General features: G+C 36.3%; 1 protein-coding gene across 4 annotated transcripts in view; it reads right to left on the bottom strand.

The window, feature by feature from the left end:
• LOC135073385 (uncharacterized) overlaps positions 1-18,835 on the bottom strand; it is a 421,709-nt gene that overhangs the window by 15,734 nt on the left and 387,140 nt on the right. For all 4 annotated transcript variants that reach the window (XM_063967544.1, XM_063967541.1, XM_063967542.1 and 1 more), the window contains 2 exons: positions 9,339-9,574; positions 5,279-5,407 (listed from right to left, as the gene is read on the bottom strand). In XM_063967544.1, coding sequence (XP_063823614.1) covers positions 5,279-5,407; positions 9,339-9,574 — 365 coding nt within the window. The remainder of the gene's footprint in view (positions 1-5,278; positions 5,408-9,338; positions 9,575-18,835) is intronic.

The following is an 18,835-nucleotide window of genomic DNA, read 5'->3' as shown; positions in this document are numbered from 1 at the left end:
TATTATAGATTGTAACAAGTCCAAACTTGCACGGAAAGTTAGGTTTGTATTCTAATTTTCCGTATTTGTTTGTGGCAAGTCGGTCAAATGGACGAAAACAGGAGCTGGACGGAAAACCGGCGCAATTACCCTATGAAATGACTGATTGCCGATGACAATTTGTTTGGAAATACATTTTTTTTTTAAATTTTGGAACTTTACCCCTTGGGAAAAGTTGTTGCATTTCAGCAGTACAATCAACCCTTTTTTAACCGACTTCAAAAAAGGAGGAGGTTATATGTTCGACTGTATGTATTTTTTTTTTCTATGTATGTTCACCGATTACTCCGTCAATTGTGGACCGATTTTCAAAATTCTTTTTTTGCTCGATAGGGTATACTTCTGAGGTGGTCCCATTGTCACCAAGTCAGGATCTGATGATGGGATCCTAGAGAAATCGAGGACAACCCTCAAATTTTATAGGCACGTATATCGTTTTTCAAACTTTTTCTTAAGTTATTCAAGTATTTGCTCCTGGAAATCATCATCTCATATTGATGAGCTGATGATAGAAGGTAAAACTCCTTAATGCTTAGGAGTTGGAGGATAATTCTTTTAATTTTATAGATAAGTATAGTTTCTAAAGTTATTCAAGTGTTTACATCAGATATTCATCATCTCATCATGATGAACTGGTCATGGTAGGTACAACTCCTTAATGCTTAGGAGTCGGAGGATAATTCTTTAAATATTATAAGTACAAATAGACCAACAGTTGTATTCTTTCATGTTTTTAAGGTGGGCTGACGGTTTAAGGTCTTTTTAGGTTTCCTATATGGTAACCTGTATTTTGTAGGGAATATTATTTTACACTAGACATGAAGAATATGGTCTCAATGTACTGCCTATCTTCAGTGGTAACATCAAGGTAATAATTAGTTAACTAAAAAGCAAGAAATAAGTAAAATTTTATTAAAAAAAATAAAACCGACTCCAAAAAACCTACACTAAAAAGTAGAAAAATAATTACTAATTACCTACTTATTGATTAGGACGAATTAATATTTATGTAGGTATACCATGATTTATACTTTTGGAGTCGGTGCAGGCAAACTTTACATGTTTCATAATCTTGGCACCGACTCCAGAAGTATCAATCATGGTATACCTACATAAATATTAATTCGTCCTAATCAATAAGTAGGTAATTAGTAATTATTTTTCTACTTTTTAGTGTAGGTTTTTTGGAGTCGGTTTTATTTTTTTTAATAAAATTTTACTTATGTTGTCAGTTGTCAAGGTAAACTTTCGCAGGTATTTTTTAAACACCAAAAGAGAGTTTCTTCTGTCTGTGTCTGTCGCACCAGTATCACTTTGAGAGAGACGGATCAGAAAACAGCGTCAGGAAGTAGGTAGCTGCGTTGAATCATGACCGTGAAATGTTGAGTTAAAAGGGGTTGGAGTACTACTTGTAGTATTTCTTGCGTACTATTTTTATTGTGAAATGTACTTAGTTATATGAGGCCTTATTCTACGCGCTTTTATAGTTCTAATTTCCAGAGAGACTATAACTAAATCTACTCAGATATTTTCCAGTATACGAACACTGTGATATGCCTAATTAAATATATTTGAATGCTTTCATTAATTTCATGAATCATTTCAAGCTATATAAATGTTCCAGACAGCGTTTAGTACTCAACGTTAGTTTAGTATTCTACTCGTACGTTCGAACTTTCAATAATAACGTCAAATGTAATTAAAGCGCTAGGTACCTACTAGCTAAAAGCTTTTAAAGTTTATATTAGTTTGTTATGAGTATTTGCTCCTTTTATAAGCTTGTTAGCTCTCTCTTTTTGATTCTTGCAACATCAATCATTATGAACAGATTAGACCTAAAGTACTTGCGATAAAATCATCACTGTCACGGTCATACAATAAAATAAAGTGCAAACTTGATTGCTATTTGAAATTAAAATCCTGTAAAAATAGTCGTCACGTGTAAAATAGATTGCTAGAATGTACGTGTTGTGCGACAGACATTCCTTCTGTTAATCGTATCGTAAACAACAATGTTTTATAAATGGTGTGTAGCTTTTCTTACATACTTATGAAGCGAGTGATAAAGGCCTATTTAAACAACGTCAGAAGGTTCATAATTAAACCTACAATATAAGAAAAAGCCCGTAAGATAGACATCCTAAACCTAAGACCCTTGTTTTGTCACCTGTCATCCGCTTTGCACTGGAGGGAAGTCGAACCATAACTTTAAACTCCTTCTATGTTCTTCTGATTAATTTCGTTGCGGGTCCAATGACAGTTTACACTTCCTCGGGACAAACTTGACCTTCACTGGTTGGGTTTCAATTGGCGGTCAAGCTGTAGATCCTGGCTACACAGGAGTTGCAGTGGTGAGGTAGGAATAGTCCCGTAAAGCTTCAACCACACCAAAGCGTGCAGATCGCCATCGCCGGCGCGATCATAGTCCAATAACAGATCGCGCGACCCATGACAGTCCTCGCGACCTGTCATTGGCGTGATCATCGTGCCGGCCATAGCTGGGCATTAACTCGTTAATCCGTTAATCGTTAATTAACGAAGTTAACATTTCTATTAACGGATTAACTTTTAAGTTAACTTTAAAAAATGTTAACGGACTCGTTAACTTCCGTTAAATTATCCTAAGTCCGTTAATCGTTAATCCAGTACCTATACTATTTACCAAAAAGATACAGCAGGCATGCAGAAAAACGCTAGAAAAACGCGTTCTGACAAGTACCTACGTTCGGGCTTCCACCCGATCACTAACGACACTTGTTAGTATGTGTGGGTGGGACAACTCTTGCAACTGAATTTAAGACCAGTTTTTCTCAACCGATTGAGCTGAAAGGATAGTGCCAGGGTCTGGACCAAGTGTTGCCCAGAATCAACCTATAGTGCATTTTGTTCCTCTGGCCTATACTGATGTGTAAACCGAAGCGCACTGAAATCTATCCCTGGAGTTAAGAGAAAAAAAGAGTTTTGTTTTGAATTATTTACATACAAAATATCATCGATGTATACGTACTACGCATAAGATATTACGCGATTATGGCATTAAATAACACTTGCTATGTTGAACTTAACGATACTGCATCCGTACACGTTACTTTAGTGCGATTTAGACATTCTTATGCAGTAGTTATTCGGATGCAGTATGGTTAAGTTCAACATAGCAAGTGTTATTTAATGCCATAATCGCGTAATATCTTATGCGTAGTACGTATACATCGATGATATTTTGTATGTAAATAATTCAAAACAAAACTCTTTTTTTCTCTTAACTCCAGGGATAGATTTCAGTGCGCTCCGGTTTACAAATTAGTATTGGCCTGAGGAACAAAATGCACTATGGTTTCATTCTGGGCAGCACTTGGTCCAACTTCCATACATGGATTGGCACTGTCCTTTGGTATATTTATGTAAGTACGATGACAATGCAATGTTATGGTACCATTGAACTGGTCTGATGATGGAGTCATGAGGCACTAGCGGCGTAAGGGGGGGGCGGTGGGGGCGATCCGCCCCGGGTGCCAAGCATCAGGGGGGGGGGCACACCAGATCATTCTGGGGTGCCCTGGACTGAACTTATGACCGGGGGGGGGAGGGTGTACTACCGCCCCGGGTGCCAACCCATATATGCTACGCCGCCACTGTTTGAGGTGGCCATAGGAACTCCTAAATGAAATGGCGGCATCGCATCGAATTTGTGTTCATTTGATGTCTTTTCGAGAACTTTAGTACTAGATGATGTCCAGGGTCCTGATGATGGAGTCAGGAGGTGGCCATAGGAATTCCTAAACGAAACGGTGGAAACTTATCGAGTTTGGGTTTGCTGGATTTGTCTTTTCGAGCACTTTGGTGTTAAATTGTATTGTCATTGAACCAAGGCTCTGAGATTGAGATACTACTAACAAGTGTAAAATAAAATTATAATAATTAAAAAACTTTTTTAACCCGGCGTCAATGACGCTGGGTCATATTGACCCGAAGCATTTTCAAACGTTCATAATTTCTTTTTGCGTCCATTTTATGGTTCGAGCGTTCGTATAGCTGGAGATACGACCTCCCTAAGTCCATTTCGTTTGTTAACTCAGTGTGACTCCGCTTGCGTAGCGAGATACACAGGCTTCAAATTAAAACGGATCATTATGACCCGGCGTCATCGGTGGCGCGGTGATTTTGTGGCTTACTTTTATTCGCTTATTTTGTGTTTAGTGCTAGCTTATGTTGTTCTTTTTTAAGTTTTAGTCAAAATGACTTTGTTAAATGACCCAGCTAGAATGAAGCGCTGCTAGAAGAGTCGGATTCTGAGAGTGAAGAATTTCAGGCTGTAATATCCAGAACTTAGAAATGGCAACGAATATGAAAAATACGCAAGTAATGTGGACTCAGTCTTCGGATAATCTCGATCTTGCATTAGTACGAAGACGGCAAGGGCGTCATGCCACATATACATGCCCAAACCATTTGATTACATACTGCACCAGTTGCAGCAGTTCCATGGCTCTGAATGATGAAGTAGAAGACTGATCTCATTGTATCTGCATATGAGAAGTTGATTTTATCTCTTTTTCACTATTAAACATTGTTGATTCCTATAAATACTAAAAATCTTTACCAAAAACAAAAAATATAGAATCATTGTGTTTTTATACATGATTTTTTCATGTTTTGTTTAAAAATTAATAAAAAAATGATTTATATTATGTATTAGTATTATTTTTGTTTTATTAGCTCAGTAAAGAACCCTATAAACATAGACAGTAATTAAAATTAAGATTACTTGTTCAATTTTCTGAAAAATGATCGATGAAGTATGGGTCAATATGACCCGGGGTCATCGCCTTTGCAATTATTTTCACGTCATTGGCGCCGGGTTAAAAACAAGCATTCTGAAATGCAGTTGTAGTAAAACGAAAAAAATATTTGTACTTATGCAAGGAAGCTTGTAGCGCAAACATAAAAGAGGAATAAATTCCATGCGCGATACAAGCTTTCGAAATTATTTGAAACTTGCATACAATTATTTTTTTCGTTTTATTATCATGTGTTAACGGATTAACGATTAACGTTAACTTGCGTTAAATCTTGCGAAATGTAACGTATTAACGTTTAACGAAGTTAATTTTTTTATTAACGGTTTAACGATTAACGAAGTTAACTATTTGATTAACGGTGCCCAGCTATGGTGCCGGCGATGGCGATCTGCACGCGTTAGTGTGGTTGAAGCATTAGAAGTACTAGTGTCTTCGCTTACCTGTAAAGTCCAGTCCTCCGAGTGAGGCAGGTGTATCGCTCTGAAGCGCTGGTCGCTCGTGTAGGTGTACCGGCCCACCGTCAGCAGGTGAATGTCCCGGTGCCTCACCCAGGACACTTGCATGTTTATCTGTGACAAAGAATATATTTTTTGAATACAAATAATTATAGTACAATTTACACTCCATCGAATCTCAGATCTCTGAAACATACCTATTTAACAATTTTTCTAGTAATCCAGTCGGTAGCTACCGTCAAAACCAGTATGCTTTTAACATGAGTTAAAATTAATTTTACTCGCTAGCGTCTGGGTAAAAAATAACACTAAGGCTGAGTTGCACCACCTAACTTTGACCGTAACTATGACGATAACCGGTGCTTTTTGTCTGAAATTTGACAGATTTTGACGTTAATTTGTCAAAGTTAAAATAAGATGGTGCAACCCGGTCTAAATGTATGACAGTTTTTACAGTGCCCTTAGCAGTTACTTTCAATAACTAAAATCGTCATTACATTTTTACGCACTCGCTAGTGATTAAGGACGTTTACTTATAATCATCGTAAAGCTACAGTAATAAGAAATAGCGTGCATTATCACAATGAAATCTCCAATTAAAAAGTTTAACCATTTATGTCCTATCTACATAAAAGCATTTACCTAATAGCTTCGACCTAAAGTTCTGTCTTTATTGAAAAGATAACATCTATTGAAAATTATGTAAAGGAAAACACTTTGTACATCAAATAAGATACTATATGACATTAAATTTTATGTAGTTGTACGTAAAGGTTCGGCCAAACCAACGCCTGCAGCCTGCGTGTTCGATGGCGATTAGTAGAAATCATTAGGATGCATGCGTTGGTTTGGCCGAACTTAAATAGGTGTGCTTTTGCTAGAACAAATATTAGTGTCTTATGCTGACGACTGTACAATAATACATTGAAATATTAATTGCTCAAAACAAATTATCAAACTGTCTGCAATTTCTCAGAACATTTACTAGCATTGACTAAACTATATTATTATAGTTTTCTGCAGGCTTTAAACTTGTCAATGTTTGTCCGTCGCTAAATTAATTCCTCACAAACAACTCGCACCTAAATGTAATTTCAGTATTAAATTTATTACTCGAATTCAATCAAAACTTTCTGCGATTGTCGTTCTGAAACGTACATTTTGAAGATTTATTATGGGTTTATTTTGTTGAAACCACTGAACAAAATTTTAAGCTTTGTGACTTTTTCAGAAATTAATTTAAAGGTAAATCTTAAACTATTACTTTAATTATACTATTTGACTTTCATCTTGTGTTATCTTATGTTTTTCTACTAGAAAAACCGCATGAAAACCTGTTCAGTAGTATGCTTATCGCGAATAGACAGTCAGAAGTAGCGGACGACTTATTTTTATAATACTAGCATGTTTAAGTTTCTTTGAAACCCTTAGGCTGAGTTACACCACCTAACTTTGACCGTAACTATAACGATAACCGGTGTTTATTGTATGGAGCTTGACAGATTTTTGACGTTTGTGCAATCCAGCCTTACAGTACTTTTTGCGAAAAATAGGAAATCACCCTTTAGTATAAGGATGAAAGGTTTTTTTTTTCATATTAATCTATCCGTATTATGTTTACCGTAGCTAATTAAAACTAATATCAAAGGCGACGGGTAATAACAGCATTGGTTCATTAACGGAGCACTACAGGAGGCAAATAGAAAACCTGACACTGGTTCTCAAGCTGGGAATGAATGAAATGTCAAAGCCTGGATCAGTCAAATGAATTATTGTTAAAGTTCAATGTGCCTGTGAAAATGAAGGTATAGACTGTCATTGTGCATAATGTGAAATAGGTAGGTAGTAATTAATTCACTGAACAATTTCTTAAATGAACGTCATAATAATTATTGCGTTAATAATAATGGCGACACTTTCATTTGTTCGGTTATAAAATTAAATAAGCACAAATATTTTCTGACTTATCAAGCGTATATAGCTGATATCTGCACATAAAGTAAATCCTACAAAATTTCAATGTTGAGAACCTCTGGTGAGTATCCCTAATGGTGTGTTTGTTGTACAGTCGTCAGCAAATCAGGCCATTTTTGTAGCAAAATAGCATCTATTACAATGACGTAATTCGCCTCAGTGTACTCGATGTACCGTTGTCTGTACACTACTCCAAAGTTAGCAGTTTCAAAGCTTTGTCATCCATTGTACGATGTAATTTCAGTGGAAATACTTTGGTCTGCCTCTACCACAATTTTAAAATACAATGTGACATTTGACCCACACTTTTGAACTACAATGGCACGTTTTTAGAATACTCGTAGATATATTTGGTGTAATCACCAGTAGGAAGTATAATATTCCAATTCAAATACGAATAGAACTTTCAGATGGAATATAATGAGTAATTAAGCCGCAAACATCAAAACAAATAAAATATATTTCGATTACTCCGCCGCCACAAAGTTAGGTTACAAGGCTACCTACTTAAAATTTTGGTTAATTTTGTTATTCGAAATGTCGTTGCTAAGCGAATAAAAATCTCATTATTTGCCTAAAGCACTTTAGAAAAAGGCTCAGAATAAGTTTGGTTTACTTTTCTTTATAGAAAAATCTTTTTAAGGTAAAGAAACCTAACCCAAATTAAGTTTCAGATAAGCTTATCGGAAATTCCTTAACCGAGTGAAAGTCGATGCGCGAAAATATAGCCGAGTAGTTGGATAATCCTATTATGACGAAATAATCTCCCGCCCCATTTTCGGTCCCAAGCATTTAAGCCGAGTCCACCTATCCCTTTCTCAGAGTGGCCGAGTGAAAGAAACAGAGATACCTCGTTAGCCTGGCTTGTTATTTATGTGGAAGATGTGGCATCGCGGCCTAATGAGACTTTTATTTATAAAGTTGAGCTCACAATGGCGACTTTAAAGTTGCATTGTGCTATTGTTACGTTTCATTTTAAGCGTGGAGTTGCGGCGCAACGCACACTCCTATGTAAATTGGACAACGTGTTACGGTAAGGGGGACTCGTTAGGCGTTGTGTACGAGGCTTTACTTGCATAACGAAAGCGAGTGCTTACTTTCAGAGCTGGGGCGGTACTAACACAGCTCTGTAAATTAATTTGGCTCTTGACTTGAGTCACACACGGGCGTAACTTGAAGTAATTTTGTTGAGAGGAAGATTTTTCGTCGTTCGCGAAGCGGGTACGCCTGTTAAGACATTTACTCTCGCAATTCGGATGTAAGAACGCGTTTATATTTGGCTCGTTTTAGTATACCATCAAATCCAAAGTGGGTTGCAATGTCGTTTACATTTGAACGACCGGCGGATATTGTAAGAAGGAAATAGTTACAACTTCGGCGGTTGTAATGTAATAGACATAAACTTATCCACATTTTTAAAAATATCTTTGACGTTGAAGAATTTCAAGCTAGTTTAGCCTAGCGTTAAAAATAGAGTAGACAAATACTGTTAAGTAATGACAAAAAAAATGTTATTTTAAACTTCACTTAGGAAAATGAAAACGAGTGATAAAACGGCCTTCCTAAGATATTATTCTTTCGCCTTCAAGTGAACAGTGAGTATAATTAATCTTTTCATGAATTACGCGCTATATTAATCACATTAATCTGCTTTTAAGTAGATTAGGTAATAAATAGTTTTTAATTCCATTTTGGTTTGAAGCAATACATTGCAAGTGCATTTCAGTAGCACTAATATAAAAAAAAAAAAAAAAATATTTTATAGCAAGTTTACGATAAAATAGTACTTTAATTGTTAAAATTTAATCACTCATTCTTGCCGAGGAAAACGGTCACGTTTTTCGATGCCTTCAAGTCCAGGTAGGGACCAGTGCGGGGCGTTGGGCGCTGAGCGTCTACTGACTCTTACTTACGCTGAATGTCTACTAGATTACTTATTAGGTCAAAATTTCGGGGCGTTGGTCGCGGGCCGTCCGCAGGGTCTGAGCTGGGGCGGATCGCGTTCTCGACAGAGCCGAGGACACCAATGGTCTACTGGCCCTTATTCATATACTTATCTATTTAAACTCACCGTTTTATTGCCTAAATTCTTGACTCGGCAGTTCAAATACGCAGTCTTGCCAAGGAGAGCAGTCACGTTTTTCGACGCCATCAAGTCGAAGTAGGGGCCAGTGCGGGGCGTTGGTCGCGGGCCGTCCGCCGGGGCAGCGCCGGGCCGTATCGCGTTCTCGACCGATCCGGCCGGGGACGCTGTGGCTGACGCGTTCGTTGGCGTACCCTTGCCGAGCTCTCGTTGGGCTGATGATACTGTGGAAGAGAGACGAAGGTTAGTAAAGAAGAATGTTGTTTTTAAGCTTCAATCACACCAACGCGTGCAGATCACCATTGCCGGCGCGATCATAGGCCAATGACAGGTCGCGACCGATGACAGGTCACGCGACCTGGCCTATGATCGCGCTGGCGATGGCGATCTGCACGCGTTGGTGTGGTTGAAGCTTTAGATTTTATGGTATAACTAAAGCTTAGGTAGTTTAGGTACACACATATTTTTGCAGAATAGGGTTTTGTACAAGATGCAATAGTGTTAAAGAGGCGTTGTTTTGAATACTCTATAGTTTTTAACCGACTTCAAGAAAAGGAGGAGGTTGTTTTATTTTTGGCCAAACTATTATGTACGTACATAAGGTATTTATTCCATACTGTTAGACTAATATAACGGATCCTATTGCAGCTTTTTTGTCAGCTTTTGGACAAAAAGCAATTGGAGCTTTTGGAGTTCAGTGTCACTGGAAACTGTTAGTTCAAGTTGCCTCTAGGTATTTGACAGTGTAATGACACTAAGGAAATAAGTTGGAAACATATTTTCCCAAGTTTCAAGAGGTAAGGAAGTTACATTTATTCATGGCTCGCATGGAACTGCTGCAGAAGTTTGCTTCCTGGTGAAACTTATCTACGATGGTGCAGTGGGTGGCAAATATTATTTGCATGCACGTAATCGTGGGTTTTATTTCCAACGAGTAAAGATTTAAAAGCTATTGTTGTTAAATTTTCAGACCGAAATAGCGTCTAAAAGCTAATTAATTTGTTGAAAAAAGACACAATACTTACTTTCTTTGGTTATTAGAACAGTTCTCAGACTGATTTGATTTTTATCAAAAGGTTAGTTTATTATAAGTTACTGTTTGTTTGCTCTCTATGAAAATAAATCTCATGTATTACCAAAGTTGCTCTACTTCTTTGAAACAGTATTTTATTTCGATTCCAATCGAATGATAAAGGTCACCCTAAAGATTACGGGGGTGCTCCCACTTTATCTGTAATTGTAATAATTTATCTACAGGTGCTTTTAGTCTATATTATTGTTTCAATCGTCTGAACCTTTTTATGTGTAAGATATGGACATAAACATAATTTTCATTTCATTGCGTTAAAGATATATGGAGATGGAAAATTCGGCCATTAATAATTTAGTAAGGAGAAGGTTTGGAATAAAAACCTTTCGTTAAGTAACGATGAAGATGCTAGAGGGTTCATTTACAAATAAAATTGAATAAGTGTTTCGCCTCATTATAGTCAGGTATGCGATTGATTTAGTACCTCAACTGTGATTGATTCAGACAGACAGAATGTCTGAAAATGGAGGTAAAAGAAGTCAAGTCTTGGCTTTAGTGTATAGTACCTAATTGTAATATTATAGGTAACTATTTACTTTTAAGAAAATATTTTTCTCCAAGTAAATTATCCAAATAATTTTAAATGGATGGAAGTTCCTTATAACGCAAATGTTTTATCACTATAAATTAATCTCGCATTATAAGTGTCAAAGCGTGTCGGTCGGATAGCCTTGAGGCACCCACTACATCACAATTGAGTCCCTCCGGAATTGTGCCAATTGGGACTTAAGAACCTGTCAAGATATGTCAAACCTAACTCTATTGTCATTGTTACCGCTTAAATTTAACCCAGTAGTGACCTCCCAGATTAGCGCATTAGGCTATGTTCACATGTAACGCGCGTTAACGCAGGTCAACGCGGAATTTAATTTATAAAAAGTTCATATGACAAGCGCTAACGCGCTTTGCGAGGAGCTCGTCAGTCTTTTTCGATAGAGCTTAGAAAATGGACGTGGATGAAGCTATTACGATGGATGCGCGTCAACGCGATAACAGTCAACGGACGTTACATACTTAGCTCTCGCGTTGGCACGCTCTTGGATAGCCAAGTATGTATGTGAATCGCCTGCGTCTAGACTTTTTCTCTGAGCGCCGCGTCAGCGCTCGCTGACGCGCGTTAACGCACGCTCATGATATGTGATCGGTTGTATGTAAATACTACGATGTCTAGTCGCGCGATTAGAAAACGCGCGTTAAAATTTTGTCATCTGAACATAGCCTTATTATTCTAGTTTACTCGCTCGGCAACTCGGAACCAATCACGTGTAAGCGAGGTCCAATTTTCAGTCATGACGTCACAATGGCTGTAAAGGGTAAATTACGAGCTTTAATGTGATAGACTCTGTGTCAAGTTTTTATAGGTTTATTGTGTATATTCTATTCATTTTAGTTCTACTAAATTGTGACAGGTTAATCAAAATATAGCTACAATTGTAAGGCAACAGTGCTATTATTAATACAATTGTTCGCGATCGAGAATAATAATCATAAGAGATAAATCATCAACCAATACGTAGGTAAACAAAACAAGGAAAGGTAAATAGGCAAGCAGTAAACATGTTTTTCAATAAAGCTTACTCGTACCGTAGGTCCCATAATGTGATGACAATAGCTGTTAAGATGATGAGAGATCCACCACAATTATGTTTTATGATTTGCATCCTTTATTAACGAAGACATATATTTTATCTTACTTTGATAAAGGTTAAACCAACCTTAACCAAAGAAGTATGTGTAAAAGTATTTTATCAAAAGAAATGTTGACGGCGTAATTTTCATCGCTATATCTTCGTTACGGCCCCGAATACGAGTTGGAAAGTCTTAAGTACAATATCCAGATAATTTTCAATAATGAGCATGTTCAGACGTAGGTAGAAAAAAGTGTGGTGCCACGCGCAGTTTAGGATTCCGTAGTTGTCCGTCTTTAACACGATATATTTCAGAAACAGCAATTACTTCATTTAAAGTCACTTTTAATATTTTCTTCTAAGGATTTTTTTTTTTTTTTCAAATTTTATTTTACCGTTTCGTCGGCGTGATTAATATACATAACTTCACAAAATTACAGCTCTCTAGTGCCGATAGTTTCCAAGCAAAACCTCGGACAGACAGAAATATCGAAATTATAAGGGTTCCTTGTAGGACTACGGAACCCTAAAAAACGCCGTATTTCCCCCGCATTCCGTCTTAAGATAGGCCGTAGGCATTGACTGTAATTTGAAACACCGATACATGAGATCCGTCTCAAGGTTTTTCCGTTTTGTGTCGTATTCTTTATTTCAAATCCAATATTTACGCTTCGAATATAATCCAACGTATTTTGATGGGTACAAAGGGAATGTATGGTCGAAGGTATTTCAAGTTACGTAGGTACAATGATATCTATGTAGTTGTATAGTTCTTGCATTTCGCGAAGGCAAGTGAACTTTACTCGTGTTTGTACATGCACATTACAACTTTTAAAGTGTGATATCTCGAGTAAATTAACTCTCAGGTCACACGTACCTATTATTGTGTTCGCGACGCGCGACGCTAATTAGGTACCACAAAGTACTCAGCATGTCAAAAAGTCATTTAGAAATAACAGAAAAAGTATGATAGTGGCTATCGCAAATAAATATTTTTGGTCATGCCACGTGGCACAGAACGTGTCAGATTATGCCACAGATCACAAGCCACGTCACGTAAAAAGGACATATTAAGACTAAAAGAAACTAAAGTACCAGTAATGTAAGACTGTGTTTATTTAAGCTATTAATATCTGTATTTGTATAGCCTTAAGTGTTCGTTCAATATACTTTTCGGTTATCTAAAAGTACTCAGAGCATAAAAGCGCTCGAACGAAGAACTCTCCTTTAAAAATACTAGCAATTATTTGTACAGATGTACTCAAGGGGTCATTAGTTTTTTTCCTGCCTTTCTACAGAAGAAATAGATTTCATTTTGCTGAACAAGGTCGGTAAATCTAATAAGGAAAAACATTGATGGATTGAATTTACGAAGCATATTTTTATTTTAGCTACCTTATTGCCTTGCGATTTGGACTATAATCGTAAATTCATACACGCATCTCATAACGAAAGCTCTTAAGTCTAAAATCGCCCCATGGATCTCGTAAAAACACGGTAAAAATGTCTATAAATTTAAAAGTAGTAAAACGAAAGTAGAGTCTATCTCAATTGGAATTTCCCGAATAATTCCAGTCGATCCTGGAATTTATTCTCTGGAACGGTTTTACATTAGCCGTCGCCATTATTGGAACCACTTCTGCGCTGCAAAAGATTCTAAAATTGAAAATTATAAATCGTACAAGAGAAAACTTTTTGCTGGTTGCCGTTGAAAAAACTTTTGCAAGGGTTTCTTGTCTTACAATGTAATAATTTGAACTAATTACTAATCTAGGTTTTTTGAAGACATTGAGTTAAGATTTTGCAGACAATAAGGACGTATAAATAATAAATAACCTAATTTTTCATTTTTTAAATTTCCATTGAAACGGCTCAAACGGACCGTTGGATTAACGCACACTTTCTTAAGCGCGAAATTATTTTACTCACTATAATCAGGTTTATTCAAGCTCTTAGTTAAGAAAGATAATTATTGGTATCTTACTTAACTAAAAACAATTCAAAGTAAATTACTATGCTCTACCAAGATCAATTACAAGACCTTGACATTGATATCTAGTACTAAAATAGATGTAAATAGACTAATGTCATTAGATGACTCCTATGATCCCCACGATTAATGACGAAAGTCAAATTATTATTCGCCTGTCCATAAACCCGATACAAAACTAAAGCGATTAACCCTAGCGAGATAAAAACCGCAGTCTGACTCGTAATTCACGCGTACATTGCGTGGCTGTGCTCTGGAACGGTAAATTCCTCGTTCGTCCGATTGACCGTTGACCGCAGACCGTCCGCCAACTAAGTCTGAGAGTGGACTAAGCCGCAGACCTACGTTTAGTTACGACTGTAGTGTTATAGACTCGAACTGACGAAGTTTTCTCATGTATGTCGGCTGTCTATGTAGATATTAATTGTTGTGTGCGTGTTAGCGTAGTTGAAACCCGTCTGGCTCTAAGAGTGGAGTACAGGCCAAGTCCTCGATTTGCCTTTGGTTGGAGTGTTGTGTTCCAGCAGTGGAGACTAAATAACATGATAATCATATTATTTATACATACATGTGCAATGTGCATTGTCTATATTACCCCAGTAAATAATACGTTGAGAGCCGATGTACTCGTAATACCTACACGTGTTGCAAAGTTTCTTACATTTTTAGGATTTTTTCAAAGATGGTGTCAAAATCGTATCTCTAAGCACAAAACATAGGTATTTTTTTTTTACTTTAATAACAAATTGATTTTACCATAAATTGAATGTGAGAGAGTATTTATTTGTACCCTAAATTGATCGACTCACTTAACGCCTAATGATCAAGCTTCTATTGAACTAAATAAAAATACTTATTTAGATTGATTTTTTTTTGTCAACTACAACTTACATTAAGAGAAATTGTTTTTCTAGAGAGACATCAATCAGCTAAAGTAATACGCTCACGCATTACGAGATTTTACAAAAGGTCAAATGGAGCGAAAGTTTGTTATTTTCTTTTAAAAATATCAACGTTATCAAAACAACCCATTATTTATAATTAGCCTTTTATCCGCTAACAAAAGAGAAAATGTTTTTCCTCAGACAAAAAGGCTGTACTTACCACTATTCCTTTGCTAATAACATACACGATAATAAAGTAGAAGACCGCAGGGCGTTGTTATTGTCAGTGGTATTGAATATCACAAAATGGGGCTACAAGGGACGGAATGAAGCCACAGTAAAATGGAGCAGTGAAATGTTTATGCTAGCCTCAATCGGGTACATGGAAAATCTCGTTCACAATAAATTATAGGTGACCATGACCTGATAGTATAATGATTCCCTTCGGTAAATTGGTCTAATAATTCTCAAATATTTTGAATTTCGAATAGTAGCTTCCCCTCAACTGGGAACGGGTACTGGCAGTCAAGATTATTTTCCAATCCACCGATGGTTTTTTGTTTTTTCTCTTTCAAATATTTTTCTTCGTACCATTTTCATCTCGCTTTTAACAAATTGTGCATTTCAAATGTATTCTATAGTACTGAAAATAGAGTACATATTATTATCTTTTCAATTGTAATACAATGTTTTTGGACGTGGACGTCATTTGGCTGAAACGAACGAACGAACAATGTTTTTACTATCAATATTGTTTTTCACGAATTACGCTGGTTTCTCTATGTTAATAAATGAAAGTTTTAGTATGAAGATATTCTACTTTTACCTTTACTATGATGAAACGGAACACCAACAAACAGAGAAGGGTTGCTAGGAGAAATTTTATAGCCGAAACCCTAACATATTTTTACAACCTGCGTTCTAAGCGAAAATATCTGACTCTATAAGGGAAAATTGATAAAAATATAGAAATTGCAGTTCATAAAGTGTACCAGATTACATCATAGTTTGTTGATTATATTATGTTTATTTCAAGTAGTTGGACTATTTGAAATGAACATGGTTGTAAAAATAATAATTAAATAATTAAATTAATTGTGTATTTTATTGAAATTGTTACATACATACCTATATTATTTACTCTTTGGTCGTGTTGATCACAGACCAAAATTGTATACAGTTGTTTCTCAGGGGATTCAAATTCTCGACCGTCTGGCTTTGTGTTTCGGATCACGAACGAATGTATTGGCTAGAAGATCGAAAATTACATCAAAATAAAATATTCATATCATTTTCACTTCTACGTTCGTGTATTTACTTGCACGTATCGTGTGTACATTTTATTTTGTCACGTGTCTTTGGAGAATTGTGTTACTGGTACACAAAAGTTGCCTTTGCAATTCTACAATCACGTAGTTTTCTGTAATGTAATAAAGAGAAAGCTGCCAAAAAATCATTTTAGGTAAATTAAATTCCTCAGAAAATACGATTAAGTAAATAAAGGGGACAGCATTTCAAAGGCCACTTTTTTTTAAAGACTTAGACAACGACTAACTTTACGCAAGTTATACACAGAATAATTAATAAATAATAAGCCTTCGTGAATTGCAACAACTATACTAGTGCAATCCGCGAGAGCCATAAAGAAAAAAATACTGTACTAGTGTATAGCTACTTAAAATATTTGTATTCGACAATACCATTTCATGGAATCAAAATATTTTTTTACGTCTCATTTGCGACAGTATCTCAATTTGGCACGTCTCAATATCTCTGTCCAATAATCCAAAAGCCAAATAAAATAAAAACGGATGGATAGCAGCAATAAAACTGACCATTACCGAAGTAAACAATATTAGAGAAGGCGTAGTTATAAATCTCGCTGAGAACGCCGTCGCGGCGATAGCGAATCGTGGTGAAGGCACAATATACTTACAAGCCTATTCAGTTCAGCGAAGGGCACAATATCAGTTACAATATCTGCGACGACAAGGACACGGGATTCGGGACAAGGATTTGAGCTTGATGATTATTAGAAGAGTACTCGAGTATCTTTTCTTATTGGCCAATGTTGCAATTATTACAAAGATGAGATTACGATTCGTTGAAATCCATTAGGACCACGAATTTGAATGATTTTGAAAAGGCACTAAGGCCTTTTCCTTTGATGCGGATTTCGGCAAGCGTGCGGATTCGTTCCGCATTTCATAATTTCATAAGTGTTTTTTCGTTCCGCGTGCGTATATCCCGCGTAATAAGATCAGATTTCGTTCCGCATGCGTGTAGCCCGCGTAATAGGACCAGTGTGCCTACCATGAGTTTACGTTAGGTGAGCTCGCTAGCGAATACGTCAAAAAATTCTATGAAGATTTTATTTCTTGAAAGTAGCCGCTAGGGGCGCTGCACAATATGTCATACATTTAAATGTCATTTTTTTACGCAGTCGCTAGCGAGCACACCTAACGTAAACTCATGGTAGGCACACTGATCCGCACGCGTGCCGTAATCCGCATCACCGAAACGAAAGGCGCTTTACTTCTTTTTCCCTTTCAGTCCCCATCAAGCAAAATTAGTATTTAAATTCTTATCTGTCTCAAAACGACAGTTAGAGTGTACAAATCTCAATATTACTAATGCATGAGTCACAATCTAATTATGTGAGTAAATAACTTCATACTAAGTTTACATACAAACATAATCAGAAACCTTGATCAAAGAATTCCTAAATGGTTTCAAATATAAACTGTAACAACAAAGGTCAAATCCTAACTTATGTAAGGTGCATGGAAAGCGTGGATAAAGCGAACGGGATCATGGCCTTTGCGATTTGGAGCTGGGAGCGTATTTCCGAAAGCTACTTTTATTAGAAAACTAGCGACCACCCTCGGCTTCCCACGGGTTCAATGTTGTACTTATTCTAAGTTAATACATAATTATAAACTTTCCTTTTAAACAACTCTATTTTTTTATGAAAACAACATGGCAATCCGTTACGTACCTACCTAGTTTAAAAGTATTGTGTGTGCTTACAGAGGGAGCAACTTTGTTTTATACTTTGTAAAGATGGTAAATGTGAAAAAAGTAGCAGATGCACAAATGGCTGCCATTTCATCTTCTTGTAAGATACTCTAAGTTGAAATTTAAAAGCTCTATATTTTAGCTCTAGGTCTTTGTATTTTAATGTCAAATAGACTAAGTTTATATCGATCACATAATAACTAGTTTTAAAACCAGCCAAAATTAGGTATACAATTTGAAATAAACATTTCATCCATCATTCATGGAACCAGACATAATGGCAGCTATTAGTGGGATTAGCAAGTCATTACTAGGTTTAAACAAATTGTAGGCTATTGCTTTTCAGAACTACTTTTCTAACTTTCAAATTATTTGAAAAATGAGCTAAATTAATGTTACATTAATAACTATAGTATTTGTTTAGCTGATAAACATGTTCATGAAATTAAAAAATCGACAACTTTAGGTCTGATTCGGCCCTACGACCTTTCGCTTTTGCATTGCGATATTATTGACCTATGCCCTATTCCTCGACGAAAGTTTATCGTTTCGTTTTCGTTTAAACTTTCTTCGAGGCATTTTATCGATCTTGCGTGATAAACCCATACATTTCTCGTCTAAAAAGGTTGATAAGATTTTATCATGGCGCCGCATCATTACCCGTTTGGACATGGATTACCTAATAATACTTTTTTATTGCCCTTAGGTTCTAGTGACAAAACACATTTCTAGCCAATTTCAAGTTCAAGAAAATGTTTTTGTAATCAAGCCAGCGTTAATTAATTATAGATGATAGGACAAAAACGTCGTGATTCGAAGAATCTTGCTAAGCTTTTTATTACAGCTTTGGCTTTCCAAAGAAATGATGATTGATC

The sequence above is a fragment of the Ostrinia nubilalis genome, chromosome 7 (genome assembly GCF_963855985.1).
Source record: "Ostrinia nubilalis chromosome 7, ilOstNubi1.1, whole genome shotgun sequence".
Classification (NCBI taxonomy): domain Eukaryota; kingdom Metazoa; phylum Arthropoda; class Insecta; order Lepidoptera; family Crambidae; genus Ostrinia; species Ostrinia nubilalis.
The sequence above is the reverse complement of the archived record's forward strand: the minus strand, read 5'-3'. Positions and strand labels throughout refer to the sequence as shown.